Here is a 16683-nt window from a genome sequence, read left to right as displayed (position 1 = left end):
TCAAAGTTTTCACATCACTCTTTAATAAATAAAAAAATCTTGTTATTTGTAATAATAATATTTTAATTAACCTAGTTATCGATGCCCCGAAGTAACTTGAGCAAATTAATGTTAATCTGTGGAAAATGTTTTTTTCGACCTACGAAAAGTACACAGACTCTTTAAAGGTTCTCTGAATTAAAACGAAATTGGAGGGTCATTTGGCAAAAATATCTTGCAGGGAAAGGAAGCAAACCACAGCTAAGGGACAGGTATAATCCTGTTTGCGTGGTAGCCTGGACTGAACATAAAAATAAACAAAACTACAACATCATTTTATATGAATGAATATGCTTTAATAATAGTACATTTTCCTCTTCTTATCTACATTTTTAAGCACAGCTATTTCAATTAGCAAATCGTTTAGTCATTCTTTACAAGAAATATACTGACAAATTAACTATTTCCAAGCTATTACAGTTATCTTACTTTCTCGTAAATCGTATAAAATGTAGACATACATGGCCAAAGTTAGGGTGCTTCTGTGCAAATTACCCAGTTGTTTTCATATGCCTAAGGTGTTTATAAATAAAATGACGGTTGAGTTTGGTTCCATATTTTTTAAGATCTTGAGCAACGAAGGCATAAAGAAAAGTGAAAAATTTTAACTCCGGCTTTCGGTAGAGCTCTTTTGATAGCTAGTACCTATTGCGTAACTGAACTACAAACAAGGGTTTCCGGATGTGATGATATAACACCGCGTAAAATTGAATTCCATTTTCCGTTGAGGACATATGACTTGTGTTTACTGTATATTAGTATAATACAAAAATTAAACAAAATATTTAAAAAGAGCGAAAAAGTGAGGCGAGGCGAAGGAATGTAAAACTCGTTTCTCTTTCAAGACGACAACAAATCCTACAATTTATCACGATTGTGTAAGAAGGTCATAAGAATCTGGGCCAAAATTAAAAACTAGACATGACTGGTTAAAAAAAATATATATATATTTATATATATATATACCAAATAATAAACCACATATATAGATGAAACATTTTTTTACGATTCGTATCAAAAAGTCGTAAAATATTTGTCACAATTTTGTTTAATTTATGGGGCCTAAATGCTCGTTGTAAAGTGATGAATGTGTTTTATTTTACTGTTTATTGATGGCTTTTAGTTATCACCGGCTATCGCAATGTCACAGCCCAAGGTTTTTTTTTTCTAAAATAGTGTGAATTTGTTGGAAACAAATCTAAAGTTTGCAAACAATGTTGAATTTAGTCGGAACATTAATTTGTTAACAAGACTGGGTGTTGTTTTGTTGACATTCGGCCGTCATGCTATAACCAGCGCTTCTCATTATCAACAACTGAAAAGTCTGTATTTTGACATCAGTTACAATTCTTTTATTCTTGCACATGGATTCAGACTGGATTCAGACTTTTATAGCCACACAAGTGCGACAAGTACACGGAGAAAAGCAAAAACAACAAAATAAGTATGACAGTAAAAGCATCAAGTATGATCAACGAAAACTACAAAAAATAAGAACATTTTGTTTTTAAACATTAAGCAGGATAGAATTTGGCATATTGCATATATTATTGCTCGGTCGACGTCACGTCTTTATTTCTGGCTGACAAGTTTCCCGAATATCCCGACATGTGAAGCCTCAACTTGATGGAAGGACAAGATTATCCTAAGTGTGTGGAAAAAATAAACACAAAATGATTCGTTCAGATGTTTATAATTGCAATGAGAAACAGTAACAAAATAAGTACACGTTTTACAAGAAATACAACAAGAAATACAACAAACACACCTTTGGGATTTTTCAAAGACCATTATTCTCAATTGGTGTATCTCAATATTTGCATAAAATAACCTGTGAAAATGTTGACTCAAATTGGTCATGAGTGGAAATTACCTCTTTCTCAAAGGCTACGTTCAAAGGGAGCCGTTTCTCACAATGCTTTATACTATCAACAGCACTACATTGATTGTATACCAAGTAAGTTTTCATGCTCACAATTATTTTGAGTAATTATCAATAGTGTCCAGTGCCTAGTTGAACAATGCAAAAGGTGAAGGTTTACCATTTCAATTAGTAAGTCTATATTGTTCGGTTTAAGATCTGAGAGGACAAAAAACTAATCAACCATTCTCCATTGGTGACAAGCAATATTGCTTGTCACCAAGTAGGCCTTAGTTTTTATATGGCAACAATTATTATGAGTATATTATCAATAGTGTCTAGTGCCTATAGTTGAAAAAAGGCAAAAGTTGAAGGTTTTATCACTTTACTTTGTAAATCTATTGTTCATTAGTTTAAAAATCACCGTCTGTGCGAACAAAAAGAAAAAATAACCATCGAAAAACTATTTACCTTCCAAGGTCGGTGATTCCAAGTTTCTCGGAAAAGAAAGGCGTCAGTGACGTCACCATACTTTCTCTGATCTCGTCGGTGAAATAGTTTGGTGTGAATGCGTGAACGGTGAGATGTAGCATCGGGTCCTGGGAACCGGATCTCACCATGATTTGATCCGGGTTGACCTGCAGTGTCACCACCTGTCATGTTGCAAATAAAGGAATGACGTCATTATTTGTGCTCAAAGTCCCTCCACTGATCATGTAACCATGTAACCATACCACCATTCAGAACTCACACAGACTAAATCGACCCCTCCCCACCCAAGAGAAAGAAAACAATCTCATTTCACAGGACCGTGCAGTTCACGCACGTATTCTAAACATTGGTCGGCTTATCAGAGTCATAAACACAATACCCTTCGCTTATACCTTGCAATTGCAATACTCAAGCAACAAACAACCCATATCTTGCGATGAGCCTGCCGAGTGACTTGCGCGAGAAGCTGACAACTTGTCTAAATATCCGCTCTAAAGCAACACCTCACAAATACTTTTAATCTCTCAAAACAATTGATATAGGTAACAACTTGATCCGGGATTAAACAACCCAGAGATAAAACTCTATAGGAAAAACCCTCGCCATGGCTTAACAAGCCCCCTGAAAACAAAACATGCTGTCGTATCTATAATAGGTAAATATCACTTGAGGTTTTACTTGAGTAATAACTTTTTGGACGTGCTAGTCTCATGCAGTGCAACCCCTGGCACCATTCAAATTCATCCGCCATCTCAGTGGAAAACGCAAGTTTTTTTTAACAATAATTTTTTTTTTTTTTTTTTTTTTTTTTTTTTTTTTTTTTTTTATAGAGTCGATTATTGATCATGAAAATACAAAGAATTACCATTGTCCAATCTTTAAAAAAAGATTCCCAACTGACCTTTTCATCTTTGCCGAGAGTCTTGGCTACGAATTCAGACAGTTCCTTGGCGAAAGTCTCATCCACTTTGGCCCTTGGAAGATTGGTACTGAGCTGATACATAGGCATGATGAGGATTCTTGTTTTGGTCGGTTCTGCTCAAAAAGGTAAATTCAAATCGTCAAAATACAATTTTAAACAGTCGACACATAAGAAGACAGCTTCACCATTTTTACTGAACAAAAACATAACAAATTGAGAACCGGTGTGCACAGACAAGTAAGGCTTGATTTCACAGACAGATTCATCTGGGCCCAATTTCATGGCGCTGCTAAGCACAAAAATTTGCTTAGCATGACATTTCTCCCGGTGATAAAAACAGGAATGCCAACCAAATGTCCACGTGATTTTCAAGACAAGCACACCAAAGCTGAATGCCAGTAAGAAGCAACATGCAACAACATGAAATTTGGTTGATGAGATCCTGTTTTTATCAAGGAAGAAATGTAGTGCTAAGCAAATCTTTGTGCTTAGCAGCGCTATGAAATTGGGCCCTGATGGCACAGAGGAAATTTTCTTCCTCCATGACTGTTTTTCATCATCCATGATTTCACCATTGTGACATCACACTTTGCTTAGCAGTAAATATTGATACATAGTTAAAGGAACACGTTGCCTTGGGTGATCGGTCGAGTTGGTCTTTGAAAAGCGTTTGTAACCGTTTTTTTATAAAATGCATATGGGTAGAAAGATGTTGTAAAAGTAGAATACAATGATCCACACAAACATGCCTCGAAATTGCGTGGTTTTCCTTTTACCTTGTCGACTAACACGTCGGCAATTTATGGGGGTCAAAATTTTGACTCCCATAAATGGCCGACCATGTTAGTTCGCAGAGTAGAAGGAAAACCACGCAATTTCGAGGCAAACTTGTGTGGATCATTGTATTCTACTTTTAAAACATCTTTCCAACCATATGCATTTTATAAAAATTATTACAAACGCTTTTGTTTTGACCAACTCGTCTGATCCAAGGCAACGTGTTCCTTTAAGATCAATCTTGTTTCTTTGTGAAATCGAGCCCTGTAAATACAATTCCTCAAATTTCGAAAAATGCCTGCGTATCAAAACTTTAGAATACATTTTCACAGGCGCTAGAGTCCGAAATACAGATAAATAGGCATGGTTTACCGTTAACTCACCTTTGAATACAGAGAAGGTGTACAGTTTGAGGTTGTTGGCGACTGGTGTGGCCTTACATGGAAACTCCAAGCCCTTTTATAGGAAATATAAGCCAACCCGGATCTCTAACTTACCGGGGAACCTGCCACTACGCCCCCCCTCCCAACACCCAGACAAAAAGTCATGTATCCGGGTCCAACATCAGAGCTGTGTGCTTATCGAGCGGTTGAGGTCACATCAGGGGAAAACCTTTCCGTCAAACCATAGAGTAAGGAAACACAACATTCCCTGATCACAATGGAATTTGGAGAAATGGCTGACGTGCCTCAGCAGGGAGCTCAATGACGGGTTGAAATTGATCTCCTCTTGCATGAAAACACCACGACAAAAGGGTAAAAATCCCAAATGAAAACAAAAGAATAACATTAACATGAAAAGGTGGTTTCTACCTCGGTCGTCTTGGAAAATAAAACAACAAACTGTGTGTGTATATGTGGGTTTTACAAACGGTGATTATTGTCTATGTCTTCGTCAGGGATTTTGCGATCAGGCCTATTCCTATCTCGAAAAATGATCACACAATTTATTGTGATAATATTTTTCTCACACTCTGGAAGTTTTTCTCACAACTAAAGTGGTATTGTTTACAAGCATCGGACTCGACCACGCCCTCCCTGCAAAAAAGGCAGTGGACACTATCGGTAACTCCTAAAAACAATTAGCATACAAACTTACTTGGTAACAAGCAATAGAGAGCTGTTGATAGTATAAAACATTGTGAGAAACGGCTCCCTCTGAAGTAACGTAGTTTACTTGAAAGAAGTAATTTTTTTCACGAAATTTCATTTCGAGACCTCAGAATTAGATTTTGAGGTATCAAAATCAAGCATCTGAAAGCACACAACTTCGTGTGACAAGGGTGTGTTTTCTTTCATTGAATATCTCGCAACTTCGACGACCAATTGAACTCAAATTTTCACAGGTCATGCATGTTGAGTACACCATAGTGAGAAGACTGGTCTTTGGAAATTACCAATTGTGATCAGTGTCTTTAATGAAACTTTCAACGATTGCTCTTTAAAGATGGTGGACAATTAATGGTATTATGTTATCATACAATAGGCCCATGTTCGTGGTTCGTTTACAGTGATAAACGGCTCCCTCTGAAGTTCAGTTTTTGGTGCTGAAAGAGTAAATATCTCACTCAATAAAAGACTTCAGGCCTTTTATTATGCATCTGCTGAAAGCACACATATTAATGTGCAACAATGGTGTTTGTTCTTTTTCTCTTTGTAACTTTGACGGACCTATTGAACCGAAATTTTCACACGGTTTGTAACTCTATGCATAGTGTTGGGATACAGCCATGAAAAATACTGTTTTTTTTACAATTACCAAACGGGTGTCTAGTATACCTTTAAACTACAGCCGTATAATATAAGGCTAACACGGCGTTATTAGTCATCTCAAGTTGAGCTTCGGCCCCCGTGGCATTCTGTTGTTGTTTGGAGTGGCCTATTCACTGAGTCACTGCAAACTAAAGGTCATTGATTGACAACAAATATTTTGTTAATAAAAGTCTACCTTGAACATCCGGTTCAAGTACGGTTTCCGTGAACCCTGGATTTAATATTCCGGCGGCGGCGAATATATTTCGCCAAATGTCCTGATTTTTTTCGAATGCAGTTATTTTAATTTTCGAGGGCAGTTATTTCTAATACGAGAGCATCGAATACAGGTCTGATAGTTAAAAGATCCCGTTTCACAAAGGTCGTTTGGAGTCTATTTTTCAAAAGCAAATTCTGAAATAGTGCAATTTTATTAAACCAAAGAACAGTTAATGTTAAAAATATTAGGTCTAGCATGGAGCAAAATTCAATTGTTTTCCTCTATGGGTCTAGTCCTGCTTTATACCCCCCTGAAAAAAACCGGCGGATCCGCCCACACAGTTTAGAGGTGACCGTAAATAAATTTCATAAACTTGTTTGAATCAACCGTGAATAAAATGAAATCAAGAAAGTCACCATAAAACAAAAATAATTTCTTAGCCCCTTGTACTCTGTAGAAACTGTAAGTTTCATATTCAACAACTTCTGAATGACATTTTAGCAGTTTGCCTCATAATGGATACTAATTATTTAATGGATAATTAATTATAATGAAAATTGCCTTTGCCGTATATGTTTGCCTTCCTAACAAAAGTAAACGCATGGCAGGATTTGAGCTACAATATTCAACCTTGTGTCCAATTGAAATAACGTGCAGAGCGTTCGCTCGTACTCGTGTGTGGTTTCTTTAAATCAAAGTGATAGGAAATGGGGGTGAAGGATGAGAATTGCTTGACATCATTGACGCTGGGGGGACGACAGTGAGTGTGATGAGAGGGCCAGGGGAGGCAAATAAAAACTGGAGTTTTCCTTTTTGAGGAGCAGTGATTTATTCGGATTTGTATCTGAGTATGGCTGTAATTTGTTTGTATGTCAGGTTTTTATTGCACATTCCATGACACTTGTCCCGAATAGTACAATAGCAGTGGTCAACTGACCGATCGTGCATTCAGTTCTTTATTTTAGTGGCCCAGCAGAATGGACTCCTCCTTTTGCATCAGCAGTTAATAAGCTGCCAGTGCAGTGCAGCAGACACTGACTCTCCCTGCTTGCTGGCTGGAGCAGTGGCACCGGGATGGTTGTTGCTCAAAAAGGGCCGAGAATGACGGTGTGAGAAGGTACTTAACTATAAAATGCTTGTTGTACGATAATGAACACAGAATATGAGAAATATTTAAGTAATTTAAATGCAGAAAACCGAGTCTTCTTACCCATCTACAGGCAATCCACCCCCCCCCCCCCCCCGCTTTACGTCCTGTCTTATGTATGGACCCTACCGAGTATTCAAGTAGAAGTAGAAGTAGAAGTAGTTGATTGGTAAATTTGTATCCTAAGGATAACTTTCAGTATGGCGCCACCACTTTTTCACTTACTTTTACAAAAAGGGATATCTCATTGATGATGGCGGTAAATAAGATAGTACTTAACTACTATATTATTTCATATCAAATGAAAAAGTGGTGGCGCCATACGGAAACTTTTCCTTTTTAAGTTTCCAACTCTATTATATGGTTAGACTGTGGCATGGTATCAGTCACCACAATGCCGGGACGGAAAAGTTTCCGTATGGCGCCACCACTTTTTCATTCGATATGAAACAATATAGTACCTAATTTACCTCAATGAGATATCCCTTTTTATAAAAAAGAGTGAAAAAGTGGTGGCGCCATGCGGAAAGTTATCCGCCGGGACTACTTTTAAAGTTATCTAGCCCTAGTTAGACTCCTCCGTTGCATAAACTGTAACGGTCAGACAGTGCAATGGAGGCGGGTGTTCTACCAGAACAGGGGTACTTTGAATTACTTTGAGAACTATCTTGTGTGTCTAAGGTGTTTGTTCCGCTATCGTCTCCACGATAGCGGAACAAACCTCATAGTACTAAGTGTACAATACCTGTATTTTGCAGGTGTTTCCTTGATTGATACAGTCACAAATTTCAGACCACATCGAAATAGAATTAGACATATCAATCAGCAAAATAGTTGCAGTTGTAATATGTCTGGTACCTCATTACAAAGTATGAACCGAGACTGTAAACAGCACAACAATCGCTAGTTGGGTGAAAATGGTTTCAATTATCGTAACTTAGACTGTAGGCGGATTAAACGGAAAAAACAAACCAATTTCGCTGAATACTACAAAAGTTGAAGTTTTAACGTTACACTGTTTTACACTCTTCTCCACAGAAAAACAGAATGGAGTGAAATACGAAAAGAAGACATTCAACAAAAAACTTCCAGAACGTTAACATCAGCAAAGATTCCTCAACTTTTTCCCAAAAGTCCCCAAATTCTTCCTAGATTTCAACGGAATCTTCCAGAAAGTATAACTTCCCAAAGGATATCTTGATTTGATCAAGCTCGCTGATTTCATAAAGGTCGCTGATTTCGTCAGCGTCACAAACTACTTCACAATGGACTCCCGGCGAAACTCCAACAGACAGATTCGGACTCGTGCTGGACGATTAGCTCCCAGCAAACGCTGGCCGTCAGAAGCTAGCCCGGCAACAGGAAAGGTAAGAAGTAAACACAGCCCAACTCAAATGTCAATCCAAGGTTTTAGTTTATGTTTTAAACAATCAAGTTAGTGTTTGACTGCATTGGAAGAATATTTGAAGTCGGTAAAATAAACGTCCCTGGTGTCATATCAAAATGATATTTGGGTCCTTTACACACCTCTAACTAGGACTTAGGAGTGTATCGAAGCGCTCATTATTTGTTTTACAGTCGGGATTAAAAGCAGGGCTATGTTTTGTATAACAGACTCCATTTTGTAGCACCTTCAATAGAGCCAGTAACTGGGGCGCTGTACTTCTTTTTTTCGAAATTTGTAATTTACCGATTTTTTAATGACAAATTTCGGGAAAAAAGAAGTACAGCGCTCCAGTTACTGGGTCTACACCTTCGTATGGTTAACAAGGTGCTGAGGTTCATTAAGCAGCCACCCCTGGCAAACCCTTCTCTCGCGATAAGTATAAATGGGTTGTTTTACCTGTACCAATCCTAGTATAATGGGACCTACCTACCTATGTCCCATCTGAAGGAAGAAGCAAAAATGGTAAAGTATCTTGCTCAGCGACACAAGTGCCACTGCCAGGACTCAAACCCGTACTCCACTGATCAGAAACACCAGAGCTTGAGTCCGATGCTCTTAACCACTTGGCCACGAGACATGCCATAATATCATTTCCCTGAGAAGGTAAAGTTTTGAATGCGGATTGAGTTCTTAATTGGTCTCCTCTCTTTTGTTTCACAAACTCTAGTCGCAGTTTGTGGACCAACAATGAGGAAACAAGACAAAGACTATGCCCCCCCCCAAACCCCACTGACCTCCATCTCACTGTGAAACCACTTGTTCAAGGTTCTTCCGATTGATAAAGTTGATTTGTTTTCCTCCAAAGGCAAACTACCGACCAATGACAAGCATTTCAAGAAAACCTTCTCGTCTAGAAGAACAACCATCCAGACAAGGAAGCATCAGCAACGGAGGAAGGAATGCTGCCTTGGAAACCATGCCGGAGGGCACCAGTCATCCTGTAAGCCAATCAGCGGGCCTTGAGGTTTCATAAATAACAAATATTCAAAACATAGGGTGCGTTTTTGCGGCTATAACCACATACTGTTTCGGTCAATGGCCAATGATCAACCAATGGCAAGTTCAACCAAAACAGTTATTGTTTATGACCATAAACAAAACTTATGGGTTTCAGTGAACGCTGGCTTTAATAATAATATAATAATATCAAAGTCTTATATAGCGCACGTATATACCAAACAAGGTACTCGAGGCGCTGAGTATATACAAACTTTCAGAAAGATAGGTTATTGCAGTGATGGATTCTGAGACCCTTCTTTCAGCACCTTATAAGGGTTTACAAGGTGCTACGGCGCATACAGCAGCCACAGCCAGGAACACCGGGGCGGACCCCTTCTCTTTTCGATAAGTGTACTGGGTTCTTTTACATGCGTTACACAACACATGGGACCAACGGCTTTACGTCCCATCCGAAAGACAAAGCAATGGTTAAGTGTCTTGCTTAAGGACACAAGTGTCACGGCTGGGGATTGGAACCCACACTCTGCTGATCAGAAACACCAGAGTTTGAACTTGGTGCTCTTAACCGCTAGGCCACGACGCCGCTTTGCCCCCCTTTCTCTTAGCAAAATTAATAAAATGTCTGTTATCGTATGATGACTGGCATGGTGTTATTACCACAAACTAAATCTAAAACAAAACATCAACAGTAGTGGCAAAGTGATTTTGTTTTTTCAAGCATAATATTTTGAACCAAGTAATTTTTATATAATTTGTTTTTACCCTCACACTGATGTGATTAAGCAGTGTACAGAGTGTATACTCACTACTTTCCCGAGTTCTGTGACAAGTAAATCACTCGAGTTGGATTCGAACCCACGACCCATTTCTAGAGCAGATGTCTTACCACTAGACCAACGAGTAAGCACAGTGTCTAGAGGCAGTTCAAATCCTATGTGTTTGCAGCGGGTACCGCAATGATTTAATTGATGTTAGATTTGAATCGGGATAAAGAATATTGTTTTTGTAGTTCTTTTTAAAGACTTACTGATTAATTTGATTACAGGCAAGTATACATCCAAGTGACAGTGTTCCAACGTCTAAGGAACGCTACTACTATCATCAGTCATCAGATCCTAAGGTAAATATTTGTTTGTTTGTTTGTTTATTTGTTTGTTTGTTTGTTTGTTTGTTTATTTGTTTGTTTGTTTATTTGTTTGTTTATTTGTTTGTTTATTTGTTTGTTTATTTGTTTGTTTGTTTATTATTTTGGGCTGGTCTCAAGAAACATTTTGGGTAAGCACCATCTTTTCAAACAGAAACTACAAAAACAAGCAAACGTCAAAAATTATTACCGACTTGCTGCTAGCTTTGATGAGGCACTCCTCACACCCAAGCCGGATAGCAAAAATGTATATATGTATATTTTTTTTAATTTTTTTTTTTCCCTGGAGGGGGAAATTTATTCAAGTTTCTTCAATGTACAAAGCTACACAAACTACTGGTAAAACCAACTACTAATAAAACGATACTAAGAGAGAAATGGCAAATTGCAAAAACAGGAAGTTTGATGATTATGCAAGGCATTTAGTTGGTACATAGCAATACAAAAGGCTCCCAAAAATATTTACCCCCATTTATTAAAATCTTCTCAAAACCTAAAGCACAAATCCCCAGGTTCGGATAGATTGTTTTATTTTTTACACAATCTGTTATAACATGACATCCACAACATTTTATTTTAAAAAATTCTGTGGGTTTACAAAAAATTTAGAATTAGTTTGGCGCATGAATTTTTTGTCTATTTTGTGTGTTGCACCCTCGTGGTTTAACGTCTAACCTTGTTTCACTGTTTCAAACCCTTTCAGGTGATGGCAGAGATGGCAGTGATAACCAACTACATCAAAGAGAAGAATCTCATGAGCTCCATGATGTCATGTTGTCAGTTAGTATTAAGAGAGGACAATCTTCCTTATAACCCATACCCGCAGTTTGTCACCAAGATGAGACAAAATGCTGAAAGGTGAGAAGAAAGGGGCACCCCAAAAGAAAATTTGATACGTAAATAATAATAATATTAATTTGACGTCTTCTATAGCGCCGGTATCCACAAAAAGTGCTCATGGCGCTTGCTCCAATAAAAATTTTCCCCCCTGGTTGTTCTCCAGCAGTGCAAAGATCAAGAAAAATTTAAAATTCCATTGTCTAGTGAATGTTACTGAAATGTTTTTTGAAAAAAGATGGGTCTTCAGGGTTGATTTGAAAGTGCCTATTGTCTGGATGGCTCTGATGGAATGTGTTGGACTGTTCCACACCTTCCCTGCAGCTACCTGGAAAGAACGCAACGCTAGCTTATAATGGCTGCCACAGGAGGAGCCCTATCACCAAATGTAAACAACATTTTACCATTGGGAGAATCTCAGAAGGGATTCCTTGACCTCAGTTGACTAGAACATTCTTTCTGGATTGTAACAAGATCCTATAAGTACTTTAGAGAAAGGTCATGAAGAGCTTCGAAGATCAACAAAATTATTTTGAAATTGCTCCTGTACGAGCTATGCAGCCAGAAAAAGACTTCGCTTCGTCCCATGCTGGGAAGTACACAAACAAACTCAGTTGCAATAACTTTTAAACCTCAAAGATAACAATATCATTTCTGTCCCGAACAGATTCCACATGTTTTCCAAATCTACAAGAACCATCCAGGCACAACTCAAAAAGAAGCTACAACCCACCACAACCCAGCATATCTATGGGGTCAAAGGTCATAATGGGGCATGGGGGCTCGATGTTGTCCTGAGCAGTATCAGTCCGCAAGCGTTAAAGCAATATGATTGGCTGATTGAAGACGTGGCTCCATCTAAGGTTGTGCTCTCGGATGAGCAAACGGAGTACAGTGTAAGTAATTGACTAAGCATGTTAAAGGCAGTGGACACTATTGGTAATTACTCAAAATAATTATTAGCATAAAACCTTTCTTGGTGACGAGTAATGGGGAGAGGTTGATGGTATAAAACATTGTTAGAAACGGCTCCCTCTGAAGTGCCATAGTTTTCGAGAAAGAAGTAATTTTCCACGAATTTGATTTCGAGACCTCAGATTTAGAACTTGAGGTCTCGAAATCAACCATCTAAACGCACACAACTTCGTGTGACAAGGGTGTTTTTTTCTTTCATTATTATCTCACAAGTTCGATGACCGATTGAGCTCAAATTTTCACAGGTTTGTTATTTTATGCTAATGTTGAGATACACCAAGTGAGAAGACTGGTCTTTGACAATTACCAATAGTGTCCACTGCCTTTAACAAAAACAGAACTTTGGAAAATGAATAATTATTGTAGTAATTTCTATTTCTGAAGTTCCATATCAATTTGTTCAAAATGCGCGTACAACAAACTATACTTCAAACTGCTCATGATAGGGCGCGTTATAATAACAATAATAACATGGCTTCTTATTAGCGCGCATATCCGTCACTCAGTGACGCTCCTGGTGCTGTAACATACAGTATTTCATACAGGCAACATACAGGTATCAGGTACTACGTTTGAATTATGAGAATAAGCCACTTCGGAATGTCAGCTGCGCATGTCTGTTACTGCTGACAACGGATTTTGTCAATCTCCCATAACCTTTTGATAAGACCAGCGGGTATTGTCAAAAGGTTACGGGAGACAGACAAACCCTGTTGTCAGCAGTAACAGACGTGCGCCGGTGACATTCCGAAGTGGCTTATAAATCCTTAGCTCCATGTAATGGTTTACAAGTTGCTTTGGCGCAATATGCTGCCAATCACACCAGAAACACCAGGGCGAACCCTTTTTCTTTTTGATAAGTACACTGGGTTCTTTCAAATGTGAATTGGAAGACGGATGTGAATTCGTCTACAGGAAAATGCGGTACATCATCTGTAAGAATAATATTGACTTTTTTTGTTGTTGTTGTTGCAGGGTCAAGTTGTGGTTGCTATGGTTGGGCCATCTGTCTTCTTTGGAACGCTGTATCAGGAAGCGCCCTCGCTTGATATCAGGATTGAGTATGTCATTTATGGTCCTAGTCTTCAAGAGGTACGATTCTTGGATTAAATTTTTTATCAGCTGCAGTTTTATGCGTAAATCAATTTTGTATTAGTAATCTTTTGATTTGATTGCTTCATGTATTTCCTTAATTTAAAGTAGAGCGATTTGATTAAGGCCTGGAGTTTTTTCTTTGAGAGAGCAAGCACTTTTTTGTTTCACCTCTGCTGAATATTTGTCAGCTAAATTTACTAATGGTTATGCTGAAGAATAAAACATGATTGTAAATTAAGAGAGATATAACCTGAGAGGCAAGTGGGTTGTTTTCGTATGACAGATCAGTAGAAATGTAAAACCTAATTAATAAGTTGTACTGAATCGATTATACCCATTGTAGGCATTGTTAATATTCAACAACTGTGTATCAGATGACATTCGGCGTATGGTGTTGACAGAGTGCCCGCACAAAATAATCGGTAAGAAAATTTTATTTGATTTGTGGTTATTACAGCACAATTGCTATTTGCAAAATACACTTCAAAATACCTCATTCTAAATGAACTTTTGAGTTTGTCCTCATCTTGTTTGGAGAGGTTTTTTTCTGCCTACATAAACACTGTATAAATTGGAAATAACTAGACTTTTCTTGCAATTGATGAGAAACATGGACTATTTTTTTTAAATAGTGAGTGTAAATTTGACATGATATACCTCATGCACAAGATGTCAAAGGGCGTTGTCTTTGGCCCATCCCTTGCGCCATCTTTTTCCATTGTTTCCAGTGTTTCAGTCATCAGTCTACCTGTAACGGTCATGGTACACACAACAATTTACAGGCCTCTAAACAATCATATTGTTATGCACCATGTGCTCGTTGTGGTGGGAACTTTCAAATCAACTGTTTTCTTTGTGCGTATTGTTTTTGTTTTGGGGTTTTTCCGGCAAGGATAGAAGATGGTGCCACGTGTGCACACACCTAGCCACCAACCCGGTCTCTACCAAACAGTGAATACGGCTCCCCACACTGTTAGTTCACAACTTCAGTTTCAAAATATTGTAATAATAGTAATAGTAATAGTAATAATAATATCAATAAGACTTGTAATGCGCACATATCCACCCTGCTGGGTGTTCAAGACGCAGTAAAACCAAACAAAAACAAAACAAAGAAAAACAGACACAACAAAAATTAGTCCTTGAAAATCTGTGACCTAAGATAAGGTTTGAGAAGAGACTTGAATTTTGTGGTACAAAGACAAGATCGAAGATTAAGTGGTAGAGAGTTCCAGGTGCGTGGCGCAGCCGAAGAAAAAGACCTGTCACCCCATGAGTGTCGAGACTTGGGTTCAATGAGGAGAAGCATGGAGCGTGCTTGATTTTTTCACAATCTGTCTCCATTTATAGGAATCAAGGTTCCCGGAAGCCGACCTAGTGACTCTACACCCAGTACACAACCAGGTGACTTCTGGACCATTGCACAGGCTAGAGGAGAGTGGGATGATTTCTGGGACGGGGTAGGGGATGCTGTCAAGAGCAAACAGCCAATCACAATACAGGTATGTGAGAACACCGATTTGATTGGTCCAAGTGGGTAGAACAGAAACTTAATATCATGAAAGAGTTTCAAACAAGAGTAATTTGGATGTGTATTAAACATTGTATGATTGCAGAACTTTCCCATGTTCTGTGAAAAAGAGTACTGCATGTACAGTGCGTATCAGTGTAAGCATTTTTTACTCATACCTTCGATAACCAATTGAGCTAAAACCTTCCCAGGTTTGTAATTTCATATGTATGTTGAGTGACATAAAGTGTGGCTGCTGGTGCTTTGACAATTACCAGTGTTGTGCAAGAGTTTATGAAGTTGCTCCCATCGAGAGCAATGAGAATGAAACCAAAATTCAGTTTCCTTTTTACTTGGAAACAAAATTCATCAAACTTAAATGTTGATGATGAATGAAGCTTCATATTCAAATAAAGACTTCAGGGTTTAAAGTCGCGCTCAATGTAAGAATGCAAATCATTTAAATTGTGTTTTGTTTCTTTCATAGTGTGTATTTCTGCTGGACAAGGAACAGAAGGTGTACCGTGCTGGCAGTAAACAGTATGTCCTTCATTTTGTGCAAACTTCAGAAAACTCATCGAATGAAAAGTAAGTTCACTGACTGGCTGGAAATAAATTAAGAAAACAAGTTAACAAACAGCTTTAATATTGTAACAAAATGGTTTATCACATCCCTAGGTGTGTATCAAAGCGCTAAGTATTTTGTCCTGCAAGGTATTTGGAGCTAAGCTTTGAAGTATGAGACCTAATCCTTTAAAGCGCCATGTAATGTTTTACAAGGTGCTGTGGTGCAGTATGCTGCCAATCAAACCAGGAACACCAGGGCAAACCCCTTCTCTTTTCGATAAATGCACTGGGTTCTTTTACGTGTGTTACACAACACACAGGACCAATGGCTTTTGATCCCATCCGAAGGATGAAGCATGGGTTAAATGTCTTTCTTAAGAACACAAGTACCACAACTGGGACTCAAACCCACACTCTGCTGAACAGAAACACAAGAGTTTGAATTAGGTTCTCTTCGAGGCACATTTGGCTACATCAAAACCTACTGTGCAAACTGGAGCATTCTATATGGTTTTCTCGTAATGTATTTTCTGAAATAATAAAATGAAAAATTGTATATTAAATATGTTTTTTTCTAAATACCAATCCATTTGTCACCCAGATTTACAAGTTTTGCCGAGCTTCCTTATCTCACTTTGTATGAGGGATTCTTCTTCAAGAAAGCCCACGCCGACGCCTACCTGATGACGTTAAAACGTCTTGAGATTGAAGGCGCAACGGAACTATTACAGACAGGTCAGAGTATGGAAGATAGTCTCCTATCACTACAGGAAGAAGTGAGGAATGATGGGAGTGACCTCGTTCATGCAAATGCTGTGACTGAACCAATCAGGTGACTTGTGCTTTGATATGTTGTGTTTTTGCAAATTTAGTTATTGTCACAGCTAGACCAATGGAAAATGCCACTGTGCGTTTCTACTGCGCAGTAGCTACTATGCT

At 38.3% G+C, this 16683-nt stretch overlaps 2 protein-coding genes across 3 annotated transcripts in view; one reads left to right on the top strand and one right to left on the bottom strand.

Annotated features, from left to right (window-relative positions):
* Positions 1-313: 313 nt before the first annotated feature.
* On the bottom strand, positions 314-4630 carry LOC139938069 (macrophage migration inhibitory factor-like). Its single transcript, XM_071933448.1, has 4 exons — positions 4475-4630; positions 3294-3427; positions 2372-2553; positions 314-1684 (listed from the first exon to the last, which is right to left on the bottom strand). Exons 2-4 carry the CDS (start codon positions 3399-3401, stop codon positions 1612-1614), a joined length of 363 nt encoding a protein of 120 aa, XP_071789549.1. The 5' UTR covers positions 3402-3427; positions 4475-4630; the 3' UTR covers positions 314-1611.
* Positions 4631-6813: 2183 nt separating this feature from the next.
* LOC139938378 (uncharacterized) overlaps positions 6814-16683 on the top strand; it is a 39005-nt gene continuing 29135 nt past the window's right edge. For both annotated transcript variants that reach the window (XM_071933848.1, XM_071933847.1), the window contains exons 1-11: positions 6814-7179; positions 8248-8576; positions 9462-9596; positions 10662-10736; positions 11464-11618; positions 12265-12493; positions 13548-13664; positions 14011-14089; positions 15018-15169; positions 15665-15765; positions 16346-16576. In XM_071933848.1, coding sequence (XP_071789949.1) covers positions 8475-8576; positions 9462-9596; positions 10662-10736; positions 11464-11618; positions 12265-12493; positions 13548-13664; positions 14011-14089; positions 15018-15169; positions 15665-15765; positions 16346-16576 — 1376 coding nt within the window. In that variant the 5' untranslated portion in view covers positions 6814-7179; positions 8248-8474. The remainder of the gene's footprint in view (positions 7180-8247; positions 8577-9461; positions 9597-10661; positions 10737-11463; positions 11619-12264; positions 12494-13547; positions 13665-14010; positions 14090-15017; positions 15170-15664; positions 15766-16345; positions 16577-16683) is intronic.

Source organism: Asterias amurensis, chromosome 6 (assembly GCF_032118995.1).
Source record: "Asterias amurensis chromosome 6, ASM3211899v1".
Taxonomy (NCBI): Eukaryota; Metazoa; Echinodermata; class Asteroidea; order Forcipulatida; family Asteriidae; genus Asterias; species Asterias amurensis.
Note: the sequence above shows the minus strand (reverse complement) of the source record. Positions and strands in the feature narration are given on the sequence as shown.

Coding starts and splice junctions, on each gene's coding strand:
- LOC139938069 (XM_071933448.1), bottom strand. CDS start 3,401: ATGCCTATGTATCAGCTCAGTACCAATCTTCCAAGGGCCAAAGTGGAT. Junction 2,554..3,293: donor CTCTCGGCAAAGATGAAAAG/GTCAGTTGGGAA, acceptor GCAACATGACAG/GTGGTGACACTGCAGGTCAA. Junction 1,685..2,371: donor GGAATCACCGACCTTGGAAG/GTAAATAGTTTT, acceptor CCACACACTTAG/GATAATCTTGTCCTTCCATC.